Here is a 20,613-nt window from a genome sequence, read left to right on the forward strand (position 1 = left end):
CTGCTCTTTTTTTTATTTTTATTTTTTTTTAACACAACACTATTTGGAGGAGAGAGTAAAGCAGGAGGAAAAACGGCACTTTGAAAATGGAGTGTGTGGTATTATCGCATATGTACTTCTAGAGAGGAAGAAATAGCTCTCCGAAAAAAGGACGCCTCATTTGGCTGTAGTTTGGTTCCTATCTTTTTCTTTGTCTCAACAATATCCCAGCTGATAAACATGATATCCGGATAAGCAGTGGCCTAGAGGAGCCCGAGGAAGTTCCTAATGTGTCCAGGGCTTAGCCCTGTTTTTCCCTGGCTCTCAACTACTGCCTTTAAGAAAGCCTAAGAAAGAAATCCTTGAAAAAACCAAACCAAAACAAACCATGAAAGTGTTCAGAGTGATTCCAGCTGAAAGCCCCGCAGTTCCTCTAGCAGGAGGGCACATTTTGCTCAGGTAAAATGCTCAGGCATGAAACCTAAGCAAAAAATCACAGCTATCAACCCTTGCTACAGAATTGTCACTAAATTTTGTTTTGTTTTTGTCATAGCCCAAATCCCAGGACAAACGACAAAACAATGCGTGCTGCTCTTCTTGGGTCAAGTTATTCTTGAGAGCAGGTGGGTCTCAGACTTCCCGAAAGGGCGATTTGGGTGAAGAGAAACCACACCTAATGACCTATAAAGAACAGCTTTTTAAAACCACGTACGCACACCGCATCAAGGCGCAGTGACGAACTAGCTCTCCACTCCTCCAACATCCCTGTGCTTGGCAACAGGGCATTTCCAGGCCCTTCTTGGAGAAGCAACTACTTTTCCAAGGTGCTGCCTTGAAAGCTGGAGCCCTTGCATTCTTTTGCTAGTGGATTAAGAAAATCACAGATTTAATCCCTTCAACCAAATGCTCTGTGGGCCCCATAGTTCAGCAAAGTAAAGGGGAGCAGCCCTTTGGTTCAATTTGCATCAGTCACCACATGACGCTATTTCCCCTATTTTTATTATCTTGAAAATGGCAAGGTCTCTGTTGATGGGTTTGACCTTGGAACTGAAGTTCCAGTTCCACCTATTTCCCCCAAGTTTCAGGAGCACTCTGATTTCTTGTAACACTACTGGAAGGGGCTGGGGAGGTCGAGGTCAGGAAGACCCTGGTCAGCAGGAGTTAAGTGAGGTCTGCTCTCCCAAGACCCCCTTCTCTGCACCACAAAGCCCAGCACCACTCATCAGCCAGTAAGCAGCTAATCTTGTGGGGCTGGAAACTATATTCCTTTGAACAATCTTAGCAATTTGTGCCTGGAATTTGATGCAGTAGCTCTAAAATTAAATAAAGATCCTGTAGGGTTCTTCTAAGAAATATGGCGTGGCTCTATGACAAAACACATTTTTCAAGCTCTGACCTCTGGGAACTTCAACTAGCTTCATATTTCAGGCTGACATTGCTCATAGGCTACTGTCTAGTTGCCCAAGCAGAGCTGGTTATCCATATATTTTCCACCTCCTGGTCAGCTTTTAGCAGAGGGAGGTGAGGGGAGTAAATAAAAAGAGGAGAGACACTAATTTAAATGCACTTCCCCTCCTGAGTCCCTTGGGGAGAAGCCCTGGTAATTAACTCTAATGAGATTAAAGTAACTTGGAACTCTTCATGTTGCCAGCTCTGTAAAAGTAAATTTGTGATAACCAGTGTGTGTGCATTAAATCAAAGTCAGTCCCTTTTCCTGTAATGCAGTGGCCCCCCATCCCCCAACTCCTTTCGCCTGGCCGAGGCCGGGGAGGGGTGGAGGCTCCCGGCTTCTTACCCGCACTTTGCTCCATCACTTCTTTCTGACACATGTCTTGAACATTCACCGTGCAATTCACGATGAACTCGGGGGAGGAGCAGTCGTTGTTCAGCTGGAATTCTTCACACTGATAACACTGGATTTGCAGCGCAAAGCCTGTGGGGACAGACGCAGTGGGTTCGCAACCAACTCCCCCCCAGAGACTATACCGGAAACCGCGATCCTCCTCTGCCCCAGCCAGCCCGATCCCTGGGGTGCTTGGTCTCCACAGAAGGCGGCTGTGGCTGACACCGGCAGGGGGCGGCGCGGATACCGAGGGTCCCGCAGGATACAGTTGAATTGTGGCTGCGACCCCTGGACCAATGCTCCAGAAACAAAGAGCCCGTCCTACCCGCACACCTGGGCTCCCCCACCCCCGGAAGTTGAAAGGACGGGTACACCAGCCGAGAGTGAAGTAGCTCCAGAGACATGCTTCAGCTTCAATCTACAGCAAAGGATTTGCGTAATTGTTAATTGGTTACAAATTACTTAATTACTATTTTGGCACCATTTGCGACTGTATTCGCAGACGCCTTTTCAGGTTTAATTTTTGTCGTCAGCGTTCCTGTGCTGTGGCTCCGAGGCTCCCTCGGTGTGGCTACGCAACCACTCAGGAACCCCGGAGGCAGTGCCGGACGCCAAGTGGGGCTGCGCCGCGAGTTCCCGGCCTTTCTTCGGGACAGTCCCCGCAGCAGCAGGGAGGACCACAGCGTGTACAAGAGGCGTGCGTGTCTGTGTCTGTCGTGTGTGTGTGTGTGTGTGTGTGCGTGTGCGCGCGCGCGCGCACCCAAGCCGCGACACAACAACCATGTCTTCCTGGCTTTCAGGGCAACCGTTTGGCTAGGGTCCCCGGTCGGAGTCCCAGCTCTGCGGCTCTCATTCGGGAGCCGTTCGCTTAACTGGGAGGAGTGAGACGTTTTCGCACCCCTCGTCGCCCCTGTCTGCTCTGGTAGGATCTAGGAGCTCCAGTCTAGACCTAACTCCCCCTGCTCCGACAGACAAGCGCCGGACCCCGAGCTTCTTCCCATCTCCACGTCGGTTGCGCTCTAAGCGCAGCAACCCAGCTCCGGAGCGCCGCGGCCACAGGCTGCCCAGCGCGCAGCTCACCTGTCGGCGGCGCCACTCCCGCGGGTTGCTGGAGACGCCTGGTAACTTGGCGGGGTCAGGGGGCTTCATCGCCCCTTCTCCCTCGGCAAATCCCCGGCACCGCTCAGACCCTCCCTCCTCCCTAGCTCTGCTTCCTCTCCCGACCATCCAGCCCGAGCCATCTGCAGTTCGAGTCCCGCAAATCCCCCTCTCCCGCCTCTCCTCCTGCAGCGCGGGACCTGGAGACTTTCCCATCTAGCTCCTCTGGGCACCAGCACCAGCCGCCGCCGCCGCCGCCAAACTCCTGCTGGGCAACCCCTGCGCAGCGCGGGCCCGGAGGTGGGTGCCCGGGGTGGGGGGGGGGGGGCGAAGGGGCGGGTGGGTAGATGGGGTGTGAGCGCCTGGCGGGGCTGCTGGCCTTTTCGTTTTCTTACCTTGAAACAAGAACAATCCGCAAAAAGTTGCTGCGATGCCGAGGACCCACATCCTCCCCGCGCCGCGTAGCCGGGAGAGGGCAGGCGCATCAGAGGCGGCGACCGCGGCGGAGGCTGTCGGGGCCGCAGCGGCTGTGGCTGCCGAGGCTGCTGGGGCCCGCGCTCCTGCCTCCGAGGCCACCGCCGCCGCCAAGAGGAGCCGCAGGTGCCGCCGGTGGCGCCAGCATCGCCCGGGCCCGGGCTCCCGGCTGCGGGTCGCTGCTCCTCCCGCTGGCGCTCCGGGGCAGAGCGCGGCGTCTCCGGAGTTGGCGGCTGAGACTGGAGGAACTACTGGCGAGCCGGAGCACCCAAAAAAGTCTCGTCTCTTCTCCCCACCTCCCACTCCAGGCACCACGTGACGGCTGCCGAGTTGCGGTGGGGGTGGCGGGCGAGGAAGGCTGGGACCGTCTTTTCACGTCCCCACCCCCTTCCTATCGCCCTCCTCTCCCGCCTCCGCACGTCCCCTGGACAGGGACGCCAGGGGGAGAGGGAGAGTGTAGTTTCCCAAGGTTGGGAGGCTGGGGATTGGGAAAACGTGAGGAGGGCGCAGCAGGTGCCGCGGGGACTGGCCGGACGCTGACTGCGGGACCCGCGAGGTGGGGTCGAAAGACTGCGTGCTCAGCTGGTCCCTGCGCCCCCCGGGGCTGTCCACTCCGTTGGGGTTGCAGCGACGCTGGCAGTGGGACCCCGGTGCCGGGGGCGGCTGGCTGGAGGGGGACGTGCTCCCGTGCGCCTGGCAAAGTTGCACACCTGCAGACTCCCTGTGGTAGCCGATGCAGCTGCGCCCTTTTTATTTTTCCCTTGGAGAGGCCCCTCATTCACGTCGGGGCTTGGCTTCAGCTGCTGCAGGGTGGGCGGGGTGTGGTGAGGACCCTGCCCCGACCCGCGCGTTCGCCCGCCCGGGGCAGCCCTCCTTCCGTTGCCTGAGCGCACAGCTGGAGGGTGTAGTGACACCGCGAACGGTAGCCTAGCTTAGGACAGAGCGGTCCCCGGGGACAACTGTCGCGAGTTCCCACCAGAAAGCAAATCGGGGTGAAGAAGGGAATTGCTCTCCTCTATCCCTTTTCTTCAAAAGCTCGGGCATCTTCATCCTGTTCGCCTTAAAGTCACGGGTTATTAATACATACTCCCGTGTCCTCTCCTGTACGGCGCCTTCACAGCCCAGGACTCAGCCTCAGGCTGCCCGGGTCCCCGCTTTTAAGCCCCCGCCCCATTCCCCCCCTCTCAGTCATGCGACCCACCTCGAGTTCTCCCGGGACGCCAGGGTGCTAAGTTCGCTTTCCTTGGAGCCCAGCCTTGCAGCAGGTGGTGCGGGAGCCTCTGCGCCCCCGTCCTGGATCCCGCACGTTGCCAACCCTGTCCCCTCAGTCCCTGGGGAGAATCCCTCTGTGGAAATAGCTTCATAAGCTTTGCCTCTCTTCACCCTCCTACGCTTGGGCCACCCCCTGGAGGAAGCTCTCTCAGGCCGGGGCGCTGATTATTTATTTCCCCATCTTGCCAGCAGAGCAGGTCTGGAAATGGGCTTAAATGACTTTCTTGTAATTCCTCTGCAGAGATCGTTCCATATCAGCCTCAGGCTCCTTCTCTCCCTTTGCCCTCTCTTCCTTTCATTCCTAGTTGGTTAACCCCTTGGGGAGACTGAATGCTTTGACCATTACCCACTTGTCTGCAGACTCTGATCTTACAATTGCCTGAATTACTATCTCTGGAGTAAAGGGGCCAGTTTATTTATTCCTTCCCAGAATAGATTGTTGTAGCACGTGTGAGATTCAAATAACTGGGCCAAAGCGTTCTTGAACAAGTTCTTTTAAGATTTCAAAGGGTGCAACTGTGATATGACTTTTATTCAGAAATGAAACAGAAGAATTTTTAGAGGTCTGAAAGACAATGACACTTTACATAATTTTCATTTAAGGTAACAAAATTCAGTATAACAAATTGCACAAATTAACCAAATAACACTGATTATACAATGCTCTTTCAACAAATAAGTATGTACTGAAGTAACCATATAGATCCTAAAAATATTTCTATTAAGCCTACTTTACAAGCTCCTGTACAAAAGCAATTATAAATAGTTCACATCTAGAAAAAATACAAATAACCTTTAAAATAGAATTTATCCTCACATATAAACAGACTTTGTAGAAAAAAAAAGATCTTAAAAAGTAAGAATTTTTTTGTAGCACCAACCATTCATTTTATTTTTTAAAAAGTGAAAGTTACAGATAGGAATTTGGTTTCATTTCTAGATTACCCAGATTTTAATAAAGCAGGAAGATAAAAAAAATCAATGAATACAGTTAACAATCATAGAGAAGCACTAAGGAGAAGAGGATGTAAGGAAATGTTTGGAGGGAAAACCTGCTGTTGAAAATAGAATTAGGTCACTTCTGATCCACTTCCTTTCACATCAGTGTCACCCTTTGAGTACCTGTTACATTTTTCAGTGGAAGCAGAATTACGATTACTACTGGAACTTGAATCTCTCTGGCAACAATTGTGAAATTGCACTGGTATTAATGTTCCTATCACTTTGAGATTGTGAGTTGGAGATGACCACGAGCCCTCTGGTTTTTGGCGGGGCCGTTTTAGCTTTACAGGGTGTACCCACAAACAATTTGACTACTAGGACAGTGAAGTCAAAGGACACCTTACCTGGAATTTTTAAAAAATATATTATCAACTTCTAACACTTAGTACGTCATTTCAAGAGCATGGCACGGATTCAATTTATTGCTGCCTTTTTTTTTTTTTTTTTTGGCTACAAATATAATTTCTTTTCCAAAAATTTACAACTTCTGTACAAGTATTCAAAAAAAGTGCAAAATTAAGACTTCTGTATTGTGGGTGTGTTTACATTTCATCCTTGTGACACACAACAAATGGAGCCTATCTTTATTGCCCTGTCAGAGAAGGAAGCTCCCATGGGCTGCTTGCTGTGAATCTGACAATGCAGTCTCTGGTGTTGCCAGGCTTTATTGCTGCTGTCTCTATTCCCCTCCCCACACCCCCCTGTTGTTTAAGTGCTCCATTTTCAGCTCACTAAGAAAAAAAATAAAAAATAAAAAAGGTCCTTTATACATCATTCGAACCCTGACTTGCACAGGAAGAGAAGCTATCATATAAAGAATCACTCAGTGATTCCAAATTGTCTACCCCAGGCCTATCTGAGCTACTCAAAGATGCTTCTTCATTTTTTTCTTTTTCTTCCTTTTGTCCTTCAACCTTGTTCAGAGAGTTCTTCTCTCTTTCTAACAAAATCATAGTTTTGCTGTTATATTTATTGAATGACTCCAGGGAAATTTTAGATAATCTATTCTCAGGATCTTCTTTTGTTTCTTCAACTTGTTTCAATTTCTGCAATAAAAAGACGAAAATATTAGAGACATATTTCTTGGGAAAATCAAGTTATTCTATCCAATATTCAATTATTGTCTGCATAACGTGCAATTTAAAGGGATAGAGAGAACCTACAAGTCTTTAACAACCTTCTAGTATAATTAAAGGTAATAATAAAGCCGATTTTTGGGATAAATCAAGACTGTAATCATTTTACTGAGATAAATAGGTCCCAATTTGCAAACTGGTAAAGTGCCACTTAATTTCATTTTAAATGGATCTGCTTGAAATTTGTTCAGGTAAAGTGCCTTATATGTCTTCATCAAAGTTGCAAACTCCTCTCTTTTCTTACTAAATATTATTGGTTGTCTTGTTTCTAAATATGGATAGGGACTGAATTTCAGCCAGAAGTTGGGACCGTATAGGGGAAAAAAAGGCATACAATCCCTTAAGTTGCCATGAAATTTCAGTACCTGTTAGACTTGTCAGAAGCACTGTCATCTGTTTTGTCCCTTTACAAGTCCTAAGATACTTGCAGACCTGATCTCCAGGTCTGTGGGTGTAGATTCCAGGAAGCCCGAGGGCCTAAGAAAACATAGTAACACTTCTGCCCATTAGTAACCTCTCCCCTCCAGGAGGTTCCAGCCAGACCAATTACCGGATGTCTCTAGGACTTTCTAGAACACGGAAGTCATATTCAATTATTCAATTATTGTAGGTAAACTCTGTAAACCAATGCTTTTCCTTTCTTCTTTTCCTCTTTTGGGCAAAAATTCTATCCAAACACCAGGAGGAAGTAGGGACAGGAGCTTAGATATAATAATAGCTACCATTTTATTAAGCATCCATCATGTAAAACTCACTAAATATATTTTCTCTAGAAGCATTTTCACAGGGGACTTGCAAGTTACACATCCTCGTTTTAAAGATGAAAACAAGGCTCAGAGTGAAAGTTATTTGCCCAAGGTCACTCAGCAAGTGACGGGAACAGCAAGCAAGGGAACAGGATTTGAATTCCAGGCTGGCTGCCTTCCATGCTCTTGTTCTTGCTAAACCGTGCTCTTATGTAATAAAAGACAAGATGTCTTTTTTTTTTTTTTTTTCATTTTGCCACCCAAATATTCCATTTAAATAACTTGGCAGACCATCTCTATTGCTATTGTCCCAGGCGCAGGCAAATGCAATTCTGTTCCCCAACCCATCCCCCACATTGTTATGCTGGATGCACAAAGATAAAATGAAGAAACTGTGTTTTGATCCAGGGAACAACACACGTAGTCAAAGCCTCTGATTCTCATATGCTAAATATTTAATAGAAAAAGAAAAGAAAAAGATATGGCAGTGGATGGCTTTGGTGTCCCAAGAGCAGACTGAGACACAGTTTCTCTTTCGTTTATGGAAATGGCACAATTCTATAGGAATATTTAAAAATCATCCTTGGAGTGGTGCTTATTTCATTCTACCATTAACATAGAGGAGCATTACTCACAAAGTTCATTTTCAACCTCAAATGGCTGCCTTGAAACCAGACACAAGCTAAGGAACAGATCTCTAGGTGCTTCCAGAAAAGTGGCTCCATAATTAAGACTATCACCATGCAAAAACCCTTTTTCATACCATGCCAATTTTTGGACTTAAAAAAAATTCATTTATTTATTTGAGAGAGAGAGAGAGCAAACCTGAGAAGCAGGGGCAGGGAGAGGGAAAGTGTATCTCCAGCAGACTTCATGCTAGTTGTGGAGCCTGACTCAGGGCTGGATCTCACCACCCTGAGATCACAACCTGAGCCGAAACCAAGCGTCTGACATCAACCGACTGCACCACCCAGGCACTGCTCCTAGGCATTTTTAATAAAGAGTTATACACAGTACAATACTAAAAATACACGGGGAGCCAGAAATGTTTTGATGTACCAAATGCCGGTAAATAAAGGACTTTAATGGCAATTTTCTCCTCGCCTGAGTATCTCTTCCCTTTTTCTTTATTCAAGAAGCATGAGCATTTTCGTCACCTATTTCTGGTCACAAGTGGATCTCAAATTCATTCCACAAACACTTACTAGAGAAGTGAACATGATGCAGGGGGAAGGTGTTGGTGTTGGGGATAGACAGTAGAATTAAATTGCCAGGTGGGGCCAAGGGAAAAGTTGAGGCTCTGGAAGCAGAAACAGCTGAGCTTTGCCCTTTAACTGGCTGTGTGAGCACCCTTGAGCTCCCTTCCTCAGGTGTACAACGGCGATAAGACACAACTGTATTTCAGAATTGTTGCAAGTAGTCGAAATAGGACACCTTGAGGCCCAACACACACTCTTAGACACTCAATAAATGGTACAATAAATAAATAAGAGTGAGGCAGGATTCTTATTCCGGACAGTGTTTTTGAAACTGTCCTCCAGGCCAGAAACACTAGCATCATGGGGGAGCTTGTTAGGAATGCAAATTCTTGAGCCCTGCCTGGATTTACCACATCAGAAATGCTGAGGCCCAGCAAATGTGTTTAACAAGCTCCCCAGGTGACTCTGTTACATGCGACAATTTGACAATAACCTAGTCCGGAAGATCCTGTGGCCTGGGAGGGCCCACAGACAGATGACAAGTATAATTCAGTGTATTGAGGTAGAGATGAGGAAGGAGTTATTTACCACCGAAAGACCCACTGTGTTGGACATAAGTAGTGCGCCATGTTTTCCACATGTTTCATGCTTGTTGCTTTGTTTCTTCAGTCGATTATAACAAAGGCCTACAGAGGTGACGAAAAGGAAGGAATGGCCCAGTAAGAAAACTCACATGGCCTTCTTACTCTTGCTTTTATTTTCACAGTTTTTAATGAAAGGTGGGTACAGAGATACTTCTTGACTCTAAGAACTAGATCAGTGCAAGAGGGCCAATCCAGCCGCCTGGCATTTAGCCTCAGTGTTGGGGAGCGATGGGGAGTGGTGAGGACTGGGGTCAGCTCAAGACCATGTGTCAGTTCTAGGGACAGGAGCAGCTAATTGTCGCCATGCAGAAACGTGGGTCTAGAGCTTTGGATTCTGAAGAGGAGGCCATCCATCTAGAACAATACTTGCTCATGTTTCAGATCCTCTGATGTTTAATTAATTTGCTTATATTAAGAAAAAAACAAAAACAGCCTCAAACCCCCCTCTTTATGTCAAATCGCAGTCTTTGCATTTTTTGAACTTCGGAGGTAGAGAAGATATTTTATCCATTTACGTCCTGCCTGACCTCCTCCTCCTCCTCCTTCCCCCACCAGCTTTCTCCCTAGAGGCCTCGCCCCTTGCTCAGTCACCGGTGGATTCTCAGTGGAGACTTGATGGGTTCGGTCCTCTCAAGCATTGGCAGGGTCCCAACGGTTGGCTACGCCAGGGGTCCTGACAGCTAAGAATAAAACCTCGAAAGCATCTTACTTCCCTGCCTCCAATTAGAAGCATAGCAAGCTGGCTTCAACATTGTCTTGTCAGATCCCGGGTGTTTTAAAAATGTTGACGTCCTCTAACATTTACGTGTAAGATACAAGGAGGGCTCGAGGTCACCCAGTAGTGTGCTAATGATGATCTGTCGAGCGGTAACAAAACAGGGCACATTAGTTTGCAGCCACTGTATGCGAAGGTGCTTTGCAGACTAATCATGGTAATAACAGTTAGTATTTAATTGAGAGCCTGTTCTGGGCAGACATTCTGCTACGCGCGATGCACGGATTATCTGTTTTCAGCCTCACTTCAGTTCTCTGGAGGGTGGGTGTCATTAGTTTCTCCATTTGGAGCCAGTCGAGGCTTGAGGAGGTGAACTCACTTGGTTAAGGGCAAGCGGCAGTACATGGTGGCCTCTGGGGTTGGCCCCAGGGAAGTCGGCCTGCAGAAGCCACGCTCTTCCCCTCATCCCTGGAAAAGAGCTTTACGAATACCAGCCACTTTTAAATCTCTCAGAGGAGCATCTGAAGTGAGCATCACAGGCCACCACCCAAAGTCATGAGAAAAAGCCTAGTACAGATTAGTGTTTGACGAGGATTGCGGAGGTTCCCTAGGACACCTTCATTTCCTTCATATATTGTGCCTTCCTGGAATTATGATAAAATGAATAGGCTACATCTTTCACCTATAGGTGGCAACAGTTGTACGGTTCACTTTCTGGTGGGGCTTTCGATTGCACTTGGGAACAAGGTAGGGATGAACAGGGCAGGAGAAAATATATTTTCCTGTTTCAAATACATAACGTTGCCATAATCTTAAAATATTTTCCTGCTTTCAGTGTAACCATGGCGTTCTGAGTGATAATTCAAGCAAGTAGATAGTGACACAGTTTGCAGAAATCCCCTGGAAGGAATTATACCTCAATTAATTTAATTCCTTGTAGTCAAACATTAATCAATCAATCAGAGCCATCTACTATGCGACTGGCTTCGTGTGACTAACTGTGTGGTCTTGATTCTCAGAGGCAGTTCCGCAGAGGGGGCTCCTCAATAATTCTGACAGGGGAAGAGGATGGAGATATACAATGAGACGGGGGTATCCCATGGAATTCCCGTTGCATCTGCCTACCGGTCTGTGTCTACTTTAGGGGCAAGAGCTGCTCGAATAGTCTATGTCTCTTGCCCTTTCAGATTCTGTAATGGACAGAATCACTATAAAGACAGAAAAACACGCCAAGAGGTTCCTATCATAAGGGGTTCCAAGAACCCCACCCAGACTTGTTAAGTATCACTCAGTATCTGGGTTTTCAATCATACATAGTTTTTATTTCCAGGGACTTCTGCCATCTAAGATTTCACTCAGTCTTACATCAGTCTGAAAGGTGAGGGAGGCTAATGTGGGCTGTACTCTCCATGGGGTATTTATGGAATCTGTTGTTCACACAAATTCCAATTCAGGGGAAATTAGACCTGGAAACTCAGTTTCCTGATTTTCAACACAGAAATGTATACCATTTTTAAAAATTTTTTTTTAAGATTTTATTTATTTGAGAGAGAGAAAGAATGAGAGAGAGAGCATGAGAGGGGAGAGGTCAGCGGGAGAAGCAGACTCCCTGCTAAGCAGGAAGCCCAATGCGGGGCTCGATCTCAGGACTCCAGGATCACGACCTGAGCCGAAGGCAGTTGTTTAACCAACTGAGCCACCCAGGCACCCCCATATACCATTTTTTACTTCCACAGTCAACAATGATCATGGAGTAGAGATTCTGCCTAGACCAATGTCCTGAACACCAGGAAGGATAAAATCGAAGGTGATATGGGCCCTTGCCATAAGGAAAAGATGGGGAGAATGATATGAGGTGATAGAGAAAAACTCAAGTGATAAACCAGAAAAAAAAAAAAAAACCATATCCTTGATGATATCAGCTTCAAAGAGATCCATGTTACACATGGCTAGCCAGATACTCTTGCCCACAGAGGAGAAACAAACAGGACATTCACAAGACTGCGTAATGGATCAGTGTTTTATGATGAAGGCCACTCTTTCTTTTAATCAAGTTTCCATCTGTTGATTGTCTCTTGAAAATATTGGTGAGTACATCTACTGTAAGATGTCAGAAAGAGATTCAGACATTCTTGTGAAATTCAAGTGTAGCACCGTTCCTCAGCTGGGCATTAATACTTACAAAGAGGATGGCATTTCCAGCACAAATTAGTGTGAACAGTACCTTCATCAGCATAGTCTTGTTTCTCTATTGCTATAGAGATTCACTGCCAGTCAGTTCAAGAAGACCCTTGCTAGGAAAATAGCTACATTTGCCAAATGCTCTTACTATGTATCAGGTACTGGGTTGAATGCATTGAGTAAATTATTTCATTTAATCCCTATCATCCCCATTATGTGTATAAATGTCTAATTATGTATATATACAGAGTGGAGAGGTGTAAGTACTAGGCTCACACACCTGGTTAGTAAGTTAGGAAGTCAGGATTTAAGCAGAAGTATTCTGACTACAGAATTTGGGATCTTACTCACTATGCACTAGACCAGGTATTTGGAAGCCAGTGTTTAGTTTCCTGGAATTGTGTTAATTACTTTGGTGACCCCTCCATACCTAAGTGTCTTTACATTAAAGTTTTTAGTATCTTCCTGCTCTATAAAGCTCCGTGACTCTAAAATATTCTTAATTGGCTGTCTTCTGTGCATCTATTATTGGCACAGTAAATAGCTCTCTTCCCCATCTTAGTTCTGAACAAACTGAAGACTAAGATAAAAGAAAAAGGCTGGTGGGAGAATAAAATATCGGCTTTATTAATGAGAAAGCTTACATTGGAGGATGAGGTTTCTCACTGCAAAGAAGTGAGTTTCCTAGTACTCATCCTAGAAATAGTAACTGGTAACTGGCAGCCCTGGGCTGGGGGCAAGTATCTTCCCATAAAGCCTCTCACATAAAGGAATAAGACAGAAATGTGCTTCTCCTCCTAGACTTGCTAATTAAAGCAGCTACCACTGCTGCTTCGGAGAAGTGAATGGAGGGGACGCCAGAGATGCTAGGAGTGTTACCCTAGGAAGTTCCCTCCACCTGCAAAGAAGCACCTGAAATTGGGAAAAAGTGTCCTCACCATGCCCCCTACCACCACCCAACCTTTTTCATTGTGTATGATGATGCAGATTTTAACTAGATAGTCATAAGTGCTCTAAGGCCAAGAAGATGCAGGAAGTAGCCCTTGGGGAGGGCGGGGGGGGGGATCAAGTTTATGAATGTTCTGCCACTTACTTGTCATGAAAAGTAATTTTTTAAAAAGACACAAAAAACCTCATAGACGACAGTGAGTGGAGTTGTGCAGAGAAAAGTCTTCATGGGCAAAGAAACAGGAGAGAGGTGACTTAGTCCATGTGAAAGACAGAGGAGCTGCCAGGTGGATGCAGATAAATCTAAAAGAGGAGACAGTTTGGCTAGTCCTGGATGTTGGGTTCAAGTTGAAAGTGTGATTTCCCTCATGTCTTCCCCGATGAGCTACTCCTGAGCACTGGAAGGATGGATTCAGGGCAGAGTTTTGTGTTATGCTCTTGCTGTGGGAATGGGGAAGAGGTATTTTAATCCTGGGCTCCTTAATTGAAGGTCTGTGCACTTTGCAAAGTCTAAGTTAAATGATATTTGGTGGGGGAGGGCCAATCTCAAGGGAAAAGATGCCGCTGAAGTCATTTCTCTTTCCTCAGAGTCACTAATCTCCTCTTTAATGCCACCTCTTACTGTACTCCTGGTGGAGCTACTTTCTGAGTGAGACATAAAAATAGATAGAATGACCTTTGGTGAAACAGAGACCCTCCAGACTTTTCTCGAGAGTTGTGGTGTTAACCCTATTAACCAGGTCAAATTCCAACCCAGATAATTACTTTCTCCCGGTGCTCAGTTCCCTTTATTACCTCAACTGGACACATTACTCTCTAGTTGCCCTTCTGAAAAATTAATGTGACGGATTGGTAATAGAGAACTACTCTCTCCCTCCAACCACTGTTCGGGAGATGTGATTCAGCACTTGAGGGCACTCTCTGTTTCCTTACTGGGTTCCTGAAGATTCTTCAGTATCTCCAGGGCAAACTGGTTTTATTAGGTGAAAGAGTAATTTTCAGCTGAGATGTGTTTTTATGACTATATTATTAACTATATTGCTGTCTTTTATCAGGATCAATGACTTTTAGTGACCTTTGCTGGAACCCCTGAACCCAGAGGGAAAAAAATGAGCTACTTTTTGGAGGAAAAAAAAAAGGCATGAAGTGAGGTCCATAAGGACGGAAACGGGGGCTAGAAAATAATACCTTGTAGAAAGGAAAATAACTCGTCTCAGAGATAAACAGTGGCCTGAAGGGCATTTAAAAACTAGATCCAAAAGGCAGTAGGAAAGAGAAGTCATTTTATCGCAGAGATTGGAAATGCTCCCATATATGGAAAATGGGGGAGGATGTGGGACCAGGCATGTCAGTGGGAAGAGAAAAAAGGATCACGAAAAACCCCCACAAATGTAGCTCATGGGAGATGAAGGCATTTGGGAAGAGGAAAGGCAAGCAATGATAAGTCTGGGTACAACTGTTAGAGGAACATGCAAAGAACTCAAAGAACTCATGTCTGTGAGTTCTGCAAACTCCAACAGGAGTGCCATCACTTGAAATGCCCATTCGAAAAGATATTTCTGCATTTTTGTTTTCCGGGTTGTAGATGAATCTACAAATCTAATTTAAAATGTAGGTTGGTCACCTTCAGTAATGCATCAGATAAGATCAATATTGTTCCATTTCTCCAAAAGTAGAATCTGCACTGTTTAAAGCCTGGGCACCTGGGTGGCTCAGTTGGTTAAGCGACTGCCTTCGGCTCAGGTCATGATCCTGGAGTCCCAGGATCGAGTCCCACATCGGGCTCCCAGCTTGGCAGGGAGTCTGCTTCTCCCACTGACCTCTCTCCTCTCATGCTCTCTCTCTCTCTCATGCTCTCTCTCTCTCTCAAATAAATAAATAAAATCTTTAAAAAAAAAAAGATTTTAAAGCCACCTAGCATCAGGAAAATAAGCCAGCTCATTGATACTGGCCTGTGTAATTAGCTTTAGCTAAATGGAACATGCTTATCTGTGTTCTTAGATTCCTATTTCTTCTTCCAGCACAATAATATTAACTAAAATTTTTATTCAAGAATGAGAATTGAGTAGGTGCTGGGCTGGGAACTTCTAAATCTGCTTGTTTTACTGTCAGGGTTAATGATTCCTGCTGATGAGAATGGAAGCATCAAGCCTTTTCTGCCTTTAATTTATAGGCACTATTATGAATGAAAAGAAATATATATGCTTCTCACTTGACTTAAAAGATTGACTAGACTTTTTTCTTTGACGAACCCTTCCAGCATTTCATGTCTTAAGTCTGATCCCTATCCGTCCAACAAGCTGGGCTATGTCTGGTTTAGACATCAGTGTGTGTCCAGCAATAGAGAGCCCGTGAGTGTTGTCCAAGGAAAATACAGCATGAAAGGACCATGTTTGTATTCCAGGGCCATACAGCTGTTTTCATTTTGGAGTGATAGTTGTAGGGCTCCTCTTACAAGAACAAAAACACACTTATTTGGAGGATCAGATGACTGTAAAAAGGTTATACAATTTTTTCCTCCCATGGAAGTTCTCCTTCCAAAGAAAGATCTCCAATACCATCATAATGCTGGTCATCATCAAAGTGTGTCTGGAAATGCTAAGTTTTTATTATGATGTATGCTGTGAGTGCCAAAGCCTTGGAGAAACATTTCATGTTATTCATTAACCTATAGAGAGGCAACCGGAAATTACTTCTAATGGAATTTGTTAGATCATTTGAGAGTCACACTCTGCTATGGCATCCAATCTACTAGGCACTTTACAATAGCCAGTAGAGTCCAATGGGACTGCTAGGTAAGGTTCATCCAGGAACACAGATATCTGTGGATGTTAGAGTGTTCACTCTCTTTATGTTTGAACTATTCATCTCCGAATGCCATCCATGTTTCAGTTTTAGGGCTGGTCAGCCTTTGCTCTCGATGTAGTTTAGTTATTCCCCAAGGATATGTGACATAGTCTTGAAGCCAGGGCAACTCAGAATCAGCACCCATTGATTGATCCTTGTTCTAGAGAGAAGACTCCTTGGTGGGAATTATTCTAAATATTTAGGAACACTGAGCTTTCCGTTCTGTGTTGTATTCTAGTTTATTGTGACAATTGTAAAGATGTTCTTATCCCTAGTTACCCGGTAAGCACTGGGGAGGGAGGGATCTAGGATGGAAGGATGTCCTAGCTGAGAGAATGCCAGTGGAAATCTGCTTTCATTCTGGATTCTGTCCCTTGCTCAGTATGACTGTGACACTCATTACTTCAACTCTGTATGCAGATGTTAATGAGTATTTAAACAGAGATAATGCTGCTCCTGCCACATTATTTATTTACCTATTTATTCAACAGATATTAATGAGCATTTACTATGTTCTAGATAGTATTCTAGACCCCAGGGATAGAGTGGTATAGGAGAAAAAATTACTGCTCACATGAAATACACATTTTAAAAATTCATTAATATGATAGCAATATAGAACAAAGCTTCAGATGTTTTAGGAGATGAATCCTTGAGAAATGAATTGGAATAATCTATCTAGCCTGCTCTTTGATTCTAATAATGACACTTAGAACACACGTATCTTGTCAATCGCAAAGTTGTGGATATGCCTTTTTGCCCCAATTCTGTTTTTGAATTAATGCCCTTGACTTGCTTAACTTCTTTTGGTCTTTTTCCATTTTTCATCTGTAACAGCATTTGGGCAAGTGTTTCTCATAGGTTAACTAATTACTATTTCCTTCACCTTTCTTAACCTCTCTGGGCCTAGTTATCTCCTAAATTCAACATGCTTAAATGAGAATTTCTTCTCTTTTCTCTAATTCCACGTTGTTGCAATAATGACCAATTTTTAGAACTTGCACCCCCCCCTTTTTTTAGTTATTCAGAGCTGCTCATTTTGTTTCTATACTAACTCACCCACAGGATCTTTTTCTCTATGAATTCCTGGCCTAAACAGCCAAACTGTCTGTTTGACTCTGAACTTATGTGTATTTTATAATATAGGCTGTTTTCATATCAATGTCTTCTCAATTAGATCACACGCTTCTTGAAGCCATGGATGAGATTTTATCCTGCTTTCTTTCTCAGATTCTCGACACCATGTATTATATCTCTTGGAGTTGATATTCACGGCATATCAATAAAGGTAGTCCCTGTTAGATCTGCTTTTACTACATCATTTCCTCTGGAGCTCAGAGACTTGACCAAGTTTCCTGTCATGTCTGCTTTTCCATGACAAAGACACATACAAAATAAGCTTAGTTCAGACTTTCACGTGACTTATGCTAGCACAACCCACAGACATACCAGCAGTGGCCTGGCCTCTCAGATCCCTGGTTAGCATCCAGAACCAGGGTGAAACAGGCATGAATGGATGTCTGACTATTGTCTACTTTGGCCAAAGCAATTTCCTATCTGTGTCAAGAGCAGAGACAGGTGCACTCACATACTGTGGCATCCTGGTTGGGCAGCTCTGCTCTGAGTTCTCCCCTTTCTTCCACTGCTGAGTGGCCAGCAGTGGAGTGAGGCAGCAGATGCCCGCACTTCCTGGAAATCCAGGAGGAATAGCCAAGACAATAAAGCTTCTCAGCGGATGAAATGTTATTAAAAAGAGCAGGTCCATGATAGATGGCACAGACATTGGCTCTGTCCTTTTCTTAAATGCTTCCTTCAGCCAGCGAGTGCTGCCTCACCTCATTTGAGCCCGGTTGGAAGACAATGTGCCCAAATTCCGATTCTTTCCTCCTTAAGACAGGGGTGGGAAGGGGGAGGTCGATGACGTGAGTGATATTGTAAACACGACAGTGATGACATTCTTAGGGGCAGCAACAAGGCTGACTGTGTAGGCGATAAACCCACCAATATTACTGAGTATATCAAATCATGAAATTAAACTGTAGGGAGATTAAATTACAGGGGACTTAGTACAAAATTCTAGTACCAGGCAGCATGCAATGTTTTTTTTTTTGTTCTCTCTCGGCCACCTGTAATATATTCAGTTGGCAAACTGACTCCTGCATTATAAAAGGTATTCTCCTCATAAACCACCCAGGCTGGCTCAATGCTACTGTATGAGGTTTAATTCAGCTATCCCCTACAATAAAAAATAAACTTTTTTCTTGTCTCACATGCACAGAACAATTTAATTTTTAAGGTCATGTAAAAACGCAAGGCGTCTTGCTCCGAATGAAGCATGTTGGCCCCACACAGCTGTATAAACACAACTCGATCGCTATGAGAATGAAATGGGGATCGACAAAATCAATAGTTAATTGTGTGACTCAGGGTCTTTCATCTCAGATCTAATCTGTAAAGAAGGGCCAGGGGATGTTTGCTTTTGATTTTCTTATGATATTATTTAAAATCTTTCTGTCAGGCGGAAGAGTTCACCAGGTCTTCGCATTGTTTCCCTGACTTATTTGGCTTATGAGCAGTCAAGGTCATACTGACCCTGTGGCCCTTCCAGTCTTCACCTTCAAGTTCAGTGTGCTTCTCAGCCAAGCTGCCTCACATCGGGTATCTGGCTGGCACTAAAGCCAGACAAACTTTCTTGTAGAAAATAGCCCGCCATAATCGGTACCAGTCACGGTGGCATTAGGTTGCATCATGAACTACTTTTTGGTCTGTTCACCATACAATCTATAGTGCATAGCTCTCAGGCGGCCACCTTCACCTCCAACCACATCAGCAACATATTTTGTGCTGTGAAGATGCATGATTTTGTGACACGGCAAGAACACGTGAGTTGAGCCCGTTCGGACAAATACACTACCGGTTCCAGCAATCTAAAAGGGGCCAGTGGGAGGGGGTGCTGCCGGAACAGAACCCATAAAAAGTCATCCAATCTCATTAGCCCAAATGGATGAGAAGAGAAGGAGGACAGGCAGGCCTCCTCTGCAAAGGAAATAGTACAAAAACATCCAGAAGACCACGGGGCTAACGGACGGACCGCCTGGACCCTTGTTATATCATGGCAGCGCTAAAAATGTAATGTTTGAACCTCTTTTCCCTTTAAAGTGTAACCTTTCATACAGTAAGTTAAGCCTTGCTCTCTCTTACATATTGTTAGAAGCCTTCATCCATTTTGGGAACTGAAGGCAAAATAATTCTTGAAATAATGAATCATTTTTCTTTTTCCAGCTTGTCCAGAAATCCCACGATTATTTTGCTGTTGCAGACAATGACCTTCTCAAAGGAGGCCTATCAAACTTTCAAGATAAATAATGAGAGGGTCTCTTTTTCCTGCCTCAAGGAAAAAATTGCATGGAGGGAAGATGTTTGTGAAAGCCTCAATATGTTCATCCCAGGAAGGGCAGCAGCTCCAAGGGAAACGGAACAGCACACGTATTTCTGTGTGACCGGCGGCCCCATTCAGCGGGCCCAGCAGCGTCCTTGCAGGGACCTTGGGGGAGCCACCTAAGCTCTTTGCCCAGTAACACCAGAATCAAATGATTCGCTGGTGACAGGCAGAGCACATTTTAAGCCTCTTGACTTGAGAGAGAGTTAACTCAAGGAAAGGAAGAGCTAGTTAATGCCTCCCTCCAATGACATTGAAAAATGCGGTTCAGACTTAGTAGGTCCAGGAGCTAAGAGTGATCATAATGAATTCCCACCCTTCCTCCCACATCCCCGTCTTCCCGTCAAGCAGCAGATACTCAAAGGGTGAAATGAGGCTTTCTTTTGTTCTCCCCATGGAAGCAAGGTCTTACAATCCAGGTAGAGAGGTGCAGTTGAAATGGCAACTTTCTTATGATTCGAGCGCTTTGGGGATGCATGGGAGTACTGGCCAGATTCTCAGGGGTGAGAGCCATCTGCCCACCCTTTTGTGGCTCTTGTACTTAAGTCTCTGTGGACAGCTGAAGACCCAGACCTTAACTGCAGGAGCAGGTCCCCTACGCCTCTGAGTCCCCTTCCTATCTCTGTTGACATTCCTCCCTTTCTCCATAGATGGCTGAGGGATGGCCTGGTGGTTCTAGACCAGGGGGAGAAAATTTATGGGCAAAGGAGAGGACCCGATATAAGAACAAAAGCATGGATGGTGTGGGTGGGTAGTGGGGACTGTGGTGAACTCCAAACCACCCGCCCCACTAACTTATTTAACGAACATCTATGTAGCACTCGTTACTGCCCTAAAGATTGGAGAACTCTGTATAAAGAAGAACCCTATAAGGCAGGGGTCATCTGTCCCATTATTTGTCACGTGAAGACAAGGAGGCACAGGAGCTAAGTGTCTTGCCCGAGGTGGCTGTGAGGAACTAAGCAGAGTGGGCTTCACGCCCAGGAGGCCAGCTGCAGGTTTCCGGCTCTCATCACTATTCCTCCTGCCCGAGTGGGGGCTGCGTTTCACCCTGGGGGGAATGTGGGCCCTGTTGCTGAAACCTGTGATT

At 45.4% G+C, this 20,613-nt stretch overlaps 2 protein-coding genes across 2 annotated transcripts in view; both read right to left on the bottom strand.

Annotated features, from left to right (window-relative positions):
• Window positions 1–4,115, bottom strand: part of LYPD1 (LY6/PLAUR domain containing 1) — a 43,696-nt gene extending 39,581 nt beyond the window's left edge. The window contains exons 1-2 of the mRNA XM_080799083.1: window positions 3,316–4,115; window positions 1,775–1,912 (exon numbers count right to left, since the gene is read on the bottom strand). Of these exons, the coding sequence (XP_080655209.1) occupies window positions 1,775–1,912; window positions 3,316–3,367 (190 nt within the window). The 5' untranslated portion in view covers window positions 3,368–4,115. The remainder of the gene's footprint in view (window positions 1–1,774; window positions 1,913–3,315) is intronic.
• Window positions 4,116–6,116: 2,001 nt separating this feature from the next.
• Window positions 6,117–20,613, bottom strand: part of NCKAP5 (NCK associated protein 5) — an 894,518-nt gene continuing 880,021 nt past the window's right edge. The window contains exon 19 of the mRNA XM_080799084.1: window positions 6,117–6,714. Within this exon, the coding sequence (XP_080655210.1) occupies window positions 6,698–6,714 (17 nt within the window). The 3' untranslated portion in view covers window positions 6,117–6,697. The remainder of the gene's footprint in view (window positions 6,715–20,613) is intronic.

Source organism: Martes martes (genome assembly GCF_963455335.1).
Source record: "Martes martes genome assembly, chromosome: 3".
NCBI lineage: Eukaryota > Metazoa > Chordata > Mammalia > Carnivora > Mustelidae > Martes > Martes martes.